An 11,859-nucleotide genomic window follows, 5' to 3' on the forward strand; every position below is an offset into this window, starting at 1 on the left:
AACCAGCTGAAACCTATTTCAAACTTACTCAGCATGGCAGGTCCAATGCAATCGAAGGCCACTTTGTTAGACATCGCAGTCACCAGGGCATGACCAAGGTTATAATGCCAATGCATCAAGCAACAAACGTGGTGAGTATGTAACCCATATGTAACAGAAAAGCATCAAGAAATTCTAAAGCAAACTGTGTATCTTGTCGTCATCGTGCTCACCAGGTGTAGTTCTAGAGATACAATGCCAATGCATCAAGAACAAACATGATGAGTATGTAACCTAGTATATCATATAAAAGCATCCAGAAATTCTTCAGTAAATTCGGTATCATGTCCAACAGTTATTGGAAGAACAACCTTATTTCCCCACAAGGGGATAAAAAGTAGCCTCATGCGCCTCAATCAGATCATAACTCAAACTGAATAAAAAGTTATCATGAGCTGAAAAATCTAACACCCCCCCCCCCCCCCCCCCCCCAGTTATTAGTTACCCAAAGACGATGACTCTGCCTTGTCGACGATTGCTTCTTCCTTCTTCACCCCCTCGCCGGGCGTGGAGGAAGTAGCCTCCTCAACCACCACCCAATCAGTGTCCGGGGAGGGAGCGGGTTCCTCTCCGTTGTTCTTGTTTGTATCGGCGGTGGCAGCAGCGATGGCGGCTTCGGCTTGGTCGGAGACGGTCTGCTCAGCCTGCAGCAGGGGGGCGTAGTAGTCGGCGTGGGCGTCCATGCACTTCTTGAGGTCGGTGGTGACTTGGAAGCAGCGCTCGACCATGTCGGAGCCCTCCTTCTCCGCCGCCTGCACGCACTCCTCCCACGACACGAACGCCTCCTTGCAACCTCCGGCTTTCATGTACAGGCAGAACCCGCACTCCCCTTCTTCCTCCGCATCGGCCGGCTCTGTCTCGACCACCGCTTCTACCGCCGCAGCCTCTGGGGGCGCCTCCTCTCGGCTGCCTCCGGCGCTGGACGACTCCTCAACGACGATGCGGGGCTCCACGGCGGGATCGACTTCGGACGCTACCGACGCCATTGCAAAATTTCTCGCACGAAATTTGGTGGATTTGGTTGGGAAAAGAAGTGTTTTGGGAGTCTCGGGGCGGCGGGCTCTGCTTTTTGTGGAGGAAGAAGCAGAGTTCGTCACGGTGACGGTGCCGCCGCCGCCGCCGCCACTTGGTGAGAAGAGTTGTCCTCGGACACGGAGAGGGGGTCTTTAGTGGGCCGGAGTCTTTGTGCTCTCGCGTTTCTCAAGAGGCCCGCAGCCCCGCCAATAGGTATCGGCCCGTTTAAGCCCGGCCTGATAGGTAGGACTAGGAGTAGGGGATAAGCCCTTCTCAAAAAAAAAGGAGTAGGGGATAAGGAAATTACCCACAAGAGCGACCGAACACTGACACGCCACAGCACCAAGCTCCTCGCTCCTCCACGGCCATGGCCACCGCCGTCGCCGCCTTCCGCTCTTTCCTTCACCCCACCGCCATTGCCGCCGCCATCCCACTCCCTCCTTCTCACTTCAACCTCAACAACTTCCAGCGGCACTGCGTCGGGCTCCGCCTAGTCTCCTCCCACCGTCGCCACCCCATTCTCCTGCCCGCCTCCGCCTCCGCTGCTTCCGGCCAAGACTTCTCTTCTGACGGAGAATATTACTCTGAGGAGGGTCCAAAGGAGTACGTGGAGGAAGAGGGAGAGGGAGAGGAGGCAGAACCCGAGGTCCAGGCAGTTCGCGGTTACTATCCCCCGAGAAACCGGCCGGCACTTGGACAAGAGCCCGGGCGAATCTACGTCGGCAACCTGCCCTACACCTTCACCGCCGCTGAGCTCACTGCAGCATTCTCCGAGGCCGGCAGCGTCGACGATGTCCAGGTACTCGCAAGCTAAATGCAATCCAAGTCCTATCTTCAGTTTGTGCCTATCTCTGGTCTTCCGGGGACATATTCCTGATGATTGCGCTCCTGCAGATAATCTATGACAAAATCACCGACCGGAGTCGTGGCTTTGCCTTTGTCACCATGGCCACCGCCGAGGAGGCTGCCAAGGCCGTCCAGATGTTCAACGGAGCTGTGAGTTCCGCACTAGTTGGATCATCAATTCTTCTCCATTCCACACAAAAGTGCGTTCCTGTTCTTGGTCCTGAATGCATATGTGTCAATGCAGCTGCTGGGAGGCAGGACAGTCAGGGTGAATTTCCCAGAAGTGCCGCGAGGAGGAGAGAGGGCAGTGGCATCGGCAGCGGTTGCAAGGACTAGCTTGCGTCTTGTTGACGATGGGACATACAAGGTTTACGCCGGCAACCTGGGGTGGGGTGTGCGGGCTGATGCACTCAAGACGGCATTCGAGAGGCAGCCTGGCTTGGTTGGTGCCAGGGTAATCTTCGAGCGTGACACGGGTCGTTCCAGGGGGTTTGGCTTTGTCTCCTTTCAGACAATAGAAGATGCAAAGGCTGCCTTGCAGGCCATGGACGGAGTGGTATGTCTTTCTTGCAACCTTAGAACAAATAATTCCCACCACATCACTTCATTGGATTACCATGGTAATAATAATAGCATAAGTAGAACGAAGCCATGCATGATAAGAACGGAGAGTACTTGAAAACTGAACTATGAAATGTAGGAACAAGGTTACCAGGTGTTTCTTGTTATAGTTGTAAGTATTTCGTAGAGAAAAATGAGTCAATACTGATAACATGAACTGACCAAAGTATAACTTATCTTTGTACACTATGCATGGATAGATCAGTAATCATGTATATAATCATAAGTTATGCACAATGGCCAATGGGTACCCTAAGATCTCACCAACATGTTAATTTGACATGGATTCACTGGTGAAAACAGTGGTTGGTTGACATGTTTACTGAATGCAGGAACTAGATGGGAGGCCACTCCGACTTAGTCTGGCGGCACAGAACCCTCCAGCTGGATCAACTCCTAGCACAGTGCAGTCCCAGCAAGAACAAACTGCCTCAGGTGGTTCTGAGCCAGAGATCGACAAAAACAGTACTACTTCAGGACAATTTGAAGGCGAGGTGGAAAAGAGCAACTTACAGACAACTGCCAGCTATTAGTAGCTACTAATAGACAGGTAGAGATGATTGAGTTGTAAGCTTGGTGCACCGGTTCAAAAATTATGCCGTTCCAATTCAAGATGTACTGCTCTGAGCAAAAATTTTGACGCAGAAGTGGGATTTCAGCCACGGACACTAGATTATTAGACTCTGGAAATATATGTTGCAGAAATATCTGGATCAACTCCTAGCACATATCTGGAATTACGCAGAAGTGTTTTGTATATTGTATAATATAGAGTACTGGATTGAGTAATTGGTTGTGCCCTTTTATGAAATAAATTGGAATGATACCCAGGGTGTTCGCTACTGTCAGTTTTGCTTTTAGGCTCTTGGCTCCTTTCTCTCTGGACTTGTTTCCACACAAAAGGCGATTTGAGTGATTGCAGGCTATTCATTTTGGCACATATATGTACAGTGGAAATAATCTGTACTTTAATCTCTAAGGCATGAAAGAACATACGATGCCATTTCGAAATTGAAGCTTGTCAAATTAGAAGAATTTTAGGACACCATAAATATTTCATAGACACCACAAAACCGAAGAGCAAGCAAAAACGAAATGTTTCAAAACAATTCACTCTGCATTATCAGCTATTCTGTTCTGCAGTAACACCACCACTCTCAAGCTGTGCATCTGCAGAAGCATCTATGTCATGAGGGAAGAAGAGCCTGCAGGGTAGAAAGATCACTTAATGATAGCATCTAAAAACTGGAGATAACGTTAGTAGCAAAGCTCTGTGTAACATAAGAAAACCTAGCCATATTAGAGTGTCTAGAGGGAAGGTATGATGTTTCCTAGTTAGTGACGGCTCACCTGCATGTGTTGTGGTACAGAGTTTTACTTAAGCCTTCTATATCAGCAATACCTTTGCATCCAGCCACTACCTCAAGGACTTGCCTGTAATGGAGAAATCTCTATTTTTGTCAAAAAAAAAATCTGGAGGTAAGAGTCACAGTACAAAAATTTTGCACAGCAAAAGAATACGAGAAGTCAGTTTCCGGTCCACGAACAGTTGATTACAGATCGTGATAATGAGATGTAATAAAATGCTTCAAATATCCTAGTAAAGGAGCAGAGCAACAAAGAATAGTTTGGTTCTACATCAAGGCACAAGGCTAAACAAACAATTTGCTGCAGGGCATAAAACTTTAATTGCAAGTGGTCAGAACTTGATTTGATAAAGACAGCATTTCAAGCACACATCTAATTTACTACTCCCTCTGTAACATAATATAAGACGTTTTTTGACACTGTCATGGACTCTAAAAACGACTTATAAAAAGTTACAGAGGGAGTAGTTTATTGTTTCGAACAGAAATAGCATAAGGATTGGTCTACTTCAGAAAACCAATGCGGTATTGGGTGAAGCAAAAGCAAAATAATCATTCCAGGTGCAAGTAAACTTGACATACAAAGTTGAAGCTTGGGAGATCAGTCCAAACATTTGCTTCAGCAAGAATCTTGTTGCAGATTATGCACAACTGCTTCCACATACCTTACTAAACAAGGCTCATTGCGACCCTTAACTGTTAAACCAGGTTCATACTTCTCTTTCTTCTTGGATGGCCAGATCGATTTTACAAACTGGATTCCAGCATGAGTATTTTTTATGTCACAATAAGGAGAATCTGTCTCTATCATCATCCTCTCTGCAGGAATACCTCCTACAATCTCAAGATTTTCTTTAGTCTTCAAAGAGCAGCCATTAATACCTGCAGTGGTCCATGAAGAGTTATGATTTACAAACTACTCCCTCCGTTCCTAAATATAAGTCTTTCTAGAGATTTCAATATGGACTACATACGGATGTATATAGACATATTTTAGAGTGTAGATTCACTCATTTTGCTCCGTATGTAGTCCATATTGAAATCTCTAGAAAGACTTATATTTAGGAACGGAGGGAGTACAAGGCATCATAGAGTTATTACAATAAAGACAGAATATCAAATGCTAATTTAACTTCAAGTGACATTGCCCAGATGGAGGCTTTCCATCAGAAAAGCAACTAAGCCAACCTAAATAGCTTTTGCCACTAATGAAAGAATGTTGTGATTCTGAAGTTTTTCAGTTATTATGTTGCTTCGCATGCAGGTTTGTGAGACCAAGGGAGGGAAATGACCTATAAACATATTCTCGATAGAAAGAAGCTTGTCACGTTCTTCTGCAGTACCAGTGAAGGAATGTGTAACCCCACCTGGAAACCTAACAAACAGAAATGTGGTTCACAGACATAAATATAGGAAATAACCATGTATAATTTAATTCACGAAGGGATACAACTAAAACATAATAATCCATCGACTGTTTTCTTCTGATCTCAGAACAAAGATGTATGAAACAGTGCTCTTTTACCATGATCATCAGTTGTGTTTTGTCATTGTGGTCTACAGAATAAACATTACCTGTACAGATTTTGTGATACGATTTCAGAGAAGTCTTCACCAGCAGCACGCATGTGAAGAAACATCGGTAGTTTTACTGCTTCAGCCAATTCAAATTGTTTCTCAAAGTACCTAAAATGAAAAATCATTCAGAAAATGCCAAGTAATTGTCAGGTTGTCTTTGCGATTGTGCAGGACCGTACTTCTTTTGTATATCTGAAGGACAGAACTGAAGTCTGTCATAATCCAAACCACATTCGCCGACTGCTACAACCTGCAGAAACTGAATCCACTTAGAGTTTGCAAGTATAGTGTCCAAAGAGCAGAAAAGGGCATGGTAACTACTGAATTTCTTTTTCTTTTGCAAAGAATACCAACTAGTTTATTATTGCAGAAAATATCATATCTTCATGGAAATTAATCGATTTCCTTTGCAACGAAAGATTATCAGATTGTGAGTTTGTTAACTGTATTGGTATATCATCATACAATGGATGCCACACAAGGACATCAGCACATAAGGATACTTAATAATGTTCCATATTTCAGTAAGCAATGAATGAATTGGGGTCCTTTCCTAATTGACAAGATTCTCAGGGTCCTATTGTTTGTAAGCAAAGATAAGGGTATCCAAAGGTTACGAGAAAGTCCATCACTAGAGCATATGCCTATCCTTTTGTTGTGCAGTTCAAGCACTGTGTAAATTCTCAAACAAGCAACCATATGATCCATATACACACCTTACCCTTCTCGATGCCCTCCTTTGCCAAAGCCAAGAGAGCCTGAAAATGCCCTTCCGGGTCTCCACTCTCCTCAAACTCCTAAATCATCCAAAAAGTAGTAAATGTAGGCAACCAAAGCACAAATGCACATATCCATCCCAAAATCAGTCACGACCAAAGCAAGAAATATATTCCAATATTACCCCGCATCTCGTTGGGTGGACTCCCACGGTGCAAAATAGCCTCCCTGCATTGCATACACACGCACAAATAAGAAATTCCTCAGGCGCATTCCATCAAACACTGTGCCTGCACCAGTCAGCCAATATACACCATCATAGCAGCCGGGCATACCATCGGTCTCGGCGATCTCAAGCGCTTCCCTGGACTCCTTCAGAGACCCTCCGGTGACCTGATGTAGGACCAAATGATGAATTGTGCTTATAGCATAAGAAATTCAGACAAATCAACCGGAGCAGAACAAACAGGAGGCACAGCAGACAGGTAGTCATACAATGATGCGGTCGACGCCGGCAGCCCAGGCTCGCGCGAGGACGCTGGGGAGGTCGGCAGAGTGGCACTGCTTGCCGTGGTAGATGCCCTTAAACATGCCATCTTCGCAGCAGCATGACACAAAAGGTGAATCAGTAACTCACCAAGAACAAAAATGATGTCAGCTTTAAGGTGTTACGGGTGGAGGGAGAAGGACCTACCAGTGAAGTTCACTGCGATGTCTGGTGGCCGAGCCGGAGACGGGGTAGAAGATCAGAGGAGAGGGTGAGCAGTCAGTTTCGGTAAGAGCAGCAAATCGCTGAATCAGAGAAAAGATGTACGGGAGAGCAGGTGGTTTTACTGTCTTCTTTTAGGGTTAAAGGTGAGAGGAGCAGAGCACTTGCCGATGAGCTTGACGGTGTTGGACGCCATGGCCGCCGGTCGCGAGGAGGAAGAGGTCAGGCGGTGTCGGCCATGGAGCAATGAAGTCTCTCTTTATGGATGGAGGAGAGAAGTGATTGGGCCGTTATGGGTCTTGTACTCAGCATAACTTCCAAACAGTTGCAAAGCCCAATAAGTGAAGCCGAACCGACGACGACCCATCATAAGTCCAATGGTCCGACCCAAACCGAGACATCGCCACGAAGCGAACGCAAACTCAACCAACTCGTGCGAGGATGGCGCACGCTCTCGCCCGGGCGCTCCGCTCCCTGCGCGCCAGATGCTCGACCAAATGTCCCTGCGCCGCCGTGGCTGCCGCTTCCTCGTCCTGCCTCCGCAGCGCCGTTCCGCGCGCTTCCTACGCCGCCTGCCCCAGGAGCATCCTTCCTACTTCATGCGGGGGGGCCGTACCTGCGGCGCAGACGCGCTTCGTGGCGAGTACAGCGGGCCCTGGCCCAGGCGACGAGGGCTCGGGGGAGGAGGAGGAGGAGTGTATGGCGGAGTGGGAAGAGGATGAAGACGAAGGGGCCGATGCTGAGGTATTTCGGCTCCGCGACTCCGCCTGGAGCACGCTCGCCCAAATGCTGTCCGGCCTGCTCTTGACTCCTTGGTACGTTTCAGATCGGTGATGGCGGCAACGGCGGCGGCGTCGCCCTGCGGGACGTCAAGTGGGGCGCGCGCGCTCTTGCGGCGGCCGAGGAGGTTCTTGGCGAGCACTTTGGCGATGACATTGCCATGTTCGCCTTCAAGGTGTCGCCCAAGGGATACGTCTACGTGCGGCTGGACAAGCTCACCAACAGGTTCGTCAGTTTACAACTGTCTGTCTAGTTGGAGGCAGGCATCGCTTGCTGGCTTTCATTTTCTCACTGTAATGGTGCACTTGCACAATGAACAAATTAGACTGTCGGTGTAAAATCACATCAGTGAATGAATTGTCTGCTGAAATGGTCATCCAATGCAGTTGCCTCAAGGCTGAATTAATGTGAAATCCAGTCACATCTCACAGCTAGCTCTGTAGAGTTCAGCCACAAGTCATGTTCGGCTTCTCTTTGGTCGAAATGCGGGTTATTTTACTTTTCCGATATTGATATGATTGAGTGTGGCTTTTCTAAGCAGAGAGCTGTACCTACAAACATTTGTGGTTTTGATATTCATACTTTACTGAAAACCTGAAAACATTTTCTCCATATTGAATTAGTTAGGATATGGGTACCCTTATAGTGAAAATCCATGGTTGTATGCTGTGCTATCAATGAGAAACAAAAGATAATGGTACAGGCAAGCATATATCGTATTTGGTGTCCTTTGGCAGAAATTTAAAAGCGATGACATTCTGGCAATTGTGTGTTTCACATAATCTTCAGTAACCCCTTTAATTTTGTGCATTGTCATTCCACCATGACGTACCATGACAATATAGGTAACTCCTCTTTTTTTTCGTTCAGAGTTCAGTCTCCGATTTTTTGCCTGCACCATGATGTTTGTAAACTAGACATTTCAAGTTATTTTTCGGATATCAAGTAATACCTACTTTTCTGTCTCGTGCCTGTTCACTTAGACTAGTTAAAAAAAATCATGTCAAAATGCCTATGGCTATCACCTACTGGTTATTGTAGATGGTTGCAGCCTGTCTTCATTTCAGCGTTGTGCCTTGTTGCATTAGTTATCTTGAATGTTGAGTAGATCGATACCACAAAAATGTTTCTCTTCATCTAACCTGATCTGAATAGGCTGTTCATATTGAAATTGATATGGGCAAAATGGCAATCTTATTTCCTTCCCTGTGTGAGAAATTTCTACAGGTATGGGTGCCCTGGTATAGAGGAAATAGAGAATTTCAATAGACTCTATAAGCAGAAATTGGATGAGATAATTGAAAGAGGCGAAATACCCCTCGACCTGGCTCTTGAGGCAAGTCAGCCTGCCAAAATTTCTTACACAATGGTTGCTCCTGAATTTTGCAACCACGTACAAAGAATTAATCTTGTGTTTCAGATCTCATCACCAGGAGCAGAGCGACTTCTGAAGGTGCCGGGTGATCTGGATCGCTTCAAAGATATGGCAATGAGGGTACAATACCATGCTGAAGGTGATGGCCTTATTTCGGATCAGATGGATGGTATCTTCATGCTTGAGTCAGTAGACATTCAGGCAGAACACTGTGTTTGGAAGCTCGCGGACGTCAACGAGAACCGAGCTGGGAAAGGGAGGCCGTTGAACAGGAAACAGAAAGATTGGAGGCTGCAAACCTCATTTGATGCAGTGATGAAGGCAACCCTATACTTGGACTGAAAACATTAGAAAGATCAACAACTTGATAATAGTAGTCTGGTTAGAGCTCTAAGTGATGTGATGAACATCATGTAACACTGGCAAAAGCTTGTTCATTTTGGGAACTGCATCCCGGGATTCTGGAGCAGGTTGTATCGTACGACACAGATATCTGATAACCGCCATTACACATAATAGTGTGACGTTATGTTTCAGGGCCTCTTTGATTCGCAGGATTCTCAAAATGTGATTGGAATGTCATGCTCATCTCAATCCTACAGGATTTTCGATTGTTTGATTGCATTATATGAGATTATATGAAAAACAAAGGATTGTTTCGAAGAGTTTGATTGAATGCTAGAAATCCTATGGGAAGTAGTAAAAAAATAATTGGGAAAAATTCCAATAGGATTCAATCCTATGAATCAAACAATAACATAGGAAAAATTCCGAAGGATTTTAATCCTCGAATTTTTTTGAAGGAGCCCTTAGTGTTTGATGTAAATTTCACAGTATCATTCTTCTCATGATCATGCAGTAGTGAGGGAGTGTACTGGCAGTTCACGTCTGCATTCAAAGATGTTCTCATGCAAAACGTTCGTTGGTACATTTGGTACTCCCTCCATATATAAATATAAGAGCATTTAGATCACTACAGCATCAGATAAAACAGGATCTATCCATCTCCACAACACTCAGACAGCAAGTGTTGAAGGTTTTATTATCCGTACATTATTTGCTATCCCCTCGGACAGGTTACAAGCGAGGATAGCTTTTTATTCGGTTGCCAAGTTTGGAACATCAGATCGAAGCAAACCGCGCATGCCATTACACTCCGCGCCTGCTCTTCTTCTTGAGAAATCTTGCCGGGCTGAAGGGCGCAAGATCAACAATCTTGGCCTGTCCATCAAGGATGAGCTCGGCGAGTGCTGCACCGGTAGCAGGAGCATTGAGGATGCCCCAGCAGCTGTGCCCGGTTGCGACGTAGCATCCCTTCACCCCAGGCATCTCCCCGATGACCGGCAGCCCGTCATTGGTGCACGGGAGGTAGCAGGCCTGTTCCGTGACTACCTCTGCGCCCTCCTCTGTCTTCAGTTGGCTGGACACCCTCCCAGCGATCTTGTGAAGCATTGCAATGGAGTCCGGCTCCCCGGCAATCGCTGCCGGATCATCTGGAACATCCTCGTCCTTGCTCATTCCGCAAATGTACACCTCCCCTGTTCAAGGACAAACAGCAACAACTATACATGTGTAAACATGGGTGCCGTTCAGTTTGATGCACACATAATTCAGCTTGAAGAACTGCGTACCCGTGGGGCGCGGGTAGACCTCCGGGTCGAGCAGCTTGGCGCCGGGCTCCGGCTGGTAGCTCAGGAACAGGCAGTGCGGCGTGATCTTGTCGGGGTTGCGCGGCCGGAGCACGATGCTGTGCGCCTTGAGCCCGGACACGTCGAACACCTCTTTGACCATCTCGAAACGCCCAGACCAAGGGCCGAGCGCGAGCACCACGGCATCCGCGTCCACCACGCCGCGCCCCTTCACCGCAACGCCGACGACACGCCCTTCGCTGACTACCACGCGCTCCACCTCGCCGATGACCACATCGGCGCCGGACGCGGCGAGGACGGCCTTGGTGAAGAGGCCCGGATGGACCTGCGCGGTGGTGTCCGGAGTTCCGAGCTGGCGCGGCGGCGCGGCGGAGGCGGAGGGGTCGACCCAGGAAGGGAGGAGCGGGTGGGGTGAGAGGGGCTCGGCGGGCTGAGAGGGGAGGCAGATGGAGAGGGTGTGGACGGGGCGGAAGCCGTACGCGTTGGCGCCGTCGAGGGCAGCGGCGAGGCGGCGGTGGAGGCCGAAGGATGCGCGCGCCAGCGCCGAGAGTGCGGGGGTGGAGTCGCTCCAGTCGAGGGCGAGGAAACCGCCCGCCTTGCCTGAGGCAGCGCAAGCGGGGGAGGACTTTTCGACAAGGGTCGGCACGGTGGGGGAGGCGGGGTGGGTGGAGAGGAAATAGGCCGTGCAAGCGCCGACAACGCCACCGCCGCAGACGACCACGCGGCGGGGCGGCGGGGCTGGCGCGCTGGCCATGATGTCGTCGGTCTCCGGATTTGGAGCTGCGGGTGTGTTGAACGGGAGGTGGAATAAAGTCGCGAAAACTCAATCGGGCGTGCTACGCGTCCGCCGGCCGGGTCGCGAGCCGTCCAATTTACTGCATCACAGGCCGAAGGTGCCTCCATTCTGCAACACAGGTTTTGTTGTGGAATTATTTTTGCAACACAGGTCTTGCTGCGGATTTTTTTTACAACAATAGTTTTGTTGCATTTTTTGCAACTGAGGCCCCGTTTGATAGCAAAGTATTTTCTAAATATTTTAAGAATATTGCAGTTTTTTATATTACCATAGTTTTATTTACAATGAGTTGTTTGATTGCCGCTTAAAACTGTTGTTTTAATATTGTGGTATTTGACAAATTGTAGTTTTTTCTCTGTATAATAAAA

The 11,859-nt window shown here is 47.7% G+C and overlaps 5 protein-coding genes across 6 annotated transcripts; 2 read left to right on the plus strand and 3 right to left on the minus strand.

The window, feature by feature from the left end:
- Positions 1-286: 286 nt before the first annotated feature.
- LOC109757737 (uncharacterized) lies at positions 287-1,209 on the minus strand. The gene has a single exon (XM_020316562.4). The coding sequence runs from the start codon at positions 1,023-1,025 to the stop codon at positions 477-479; it is 549 nt and encodes a 182-aa protein (XP_020172151.1). The 5' UTR covers positions 1,026-1,209; the 3' UTR covers positions 287-476.
- Positions 1,210-1,330: 121 nt separating this feature from the next.
- Positions 1,331-3,367, plus strand: LOC109757735 (RNA-binding protein CP33, chloroplastic). The gene is made up of 4 exons (XM_020316560.4): positions 1,331-1,852; positions 1,948-2,049; positions 2,144-2,455; positions 2,853-3,367. Exons 1-4 carry the CDS (start codon positions 1,421-1,423, stop codon positions 3,051-3,053), a joined length of 1,047 nt encoding a protein of 348 aa, XP_020172149.1. The 5' UTR covers positions 1,331-1,420; the 3' UTR covers positions 3,054-3,367.
- A 136-nt stretch (positions 3,368-3,503) lies between these two features.
- Positions 3,504-7,191, minus strand: LOC109757736 (uncharacterized). Of its 2 annotated transcripts, none has more exons than XR_012202559.1 (12): positions 7,060-7,191; positions 6,877-6,897; positions 6,678-6,778; positions 6,518-6,575; positions 6,367-6,410; positions 6,182-6,262; positions 5,645-5,715; positions 5,463-5,573; positions 5,180-5,262; positions 4,470-4,769; positions 3,871-3,954; positions 3,504-3,725 (listed from the first exon to the last, which is right to left on the minus strand). XR_012202559.1 is itself a non-coding variant. In XM_020316561.4 (12 exons), exons 1-12 carry the CDS (start codon positions 7,085-7,087, stop codon positions 3,644-3,646), a joined length of 981 nt encoding a protein of 326 aa, XP_020172150.1. In that variant the 5' UTR covers positions 7,088-7,191; the 3' UTR covers positions 3,504-3,643. The 2 variants fall into 2 exon arrangements, 1 of the variants encoding a protein (XP_020172150.1); XM_020316561.4 differs by having other exon boundaries at positions 4,553-4,769.
- An 83-nt stretch (positions 7,192-7,274) lies between these two features.
- On the plus strand, positions 7,275-9,582 carry LOC109757738 (uncharacterized). The gene is made up of 4 exons (XM_020316564.3): positions 7,275-7,635; positions 7,718-7,896; positions 8,899-9,007; positions 9,092-9,582. Exons 1-4 carry the CDS (start codon positions 7,333-7,335, stop codon positions 9,386-9,388), a joined length of 888 nt encoding a protein of 295 aa, XP_020172153.1. The 5' UTR covers positions 7,275-7,332; the 3' UTR covers positions 9,389-9,582.
- A 336-nt stretch (positions 9,583-9,918) lies between these two features.
- On the minus strand, positions 9,919-11,543 carry LOC109757739 (D-amino-acid oxidase). Its single transcript, XM_020316565.4, has 2 exons — positions 10,678-11,543; positions 9,919-10,584 (listed from the first exon to the last, which is right to left on the minus strand). The coding sequence occupies exons 1-2, from the start codon at positions 11,447-11,449 to the stop codon at positions 10,196-10,198; spliced, it is 1,161 nt and encodes a 386-aa protein (XP_020172154.1). The 5' UTR covers positions 11,450-11,543; the 3' UTR covers positions 9,919-10,195.
- Positions 11,544-11,859: the final 316 nt, after the last annotated feature.

This window comes from Aegilops tauschii, chromosome 2 (assembly GCF_002575655.3).
Source record: "Aegilops tauschii subsp. strangulata cultivar AL8/78 chromosome 2, Aet v6.0, whole genome shotgun sequence".
NCBI classification, from domain to species: Eukaryota; Viridiplantae; Streptophyta; class Magnoliopsida; order Poales; family Poaceae; genus Aegilops; species Aegilops tauschii.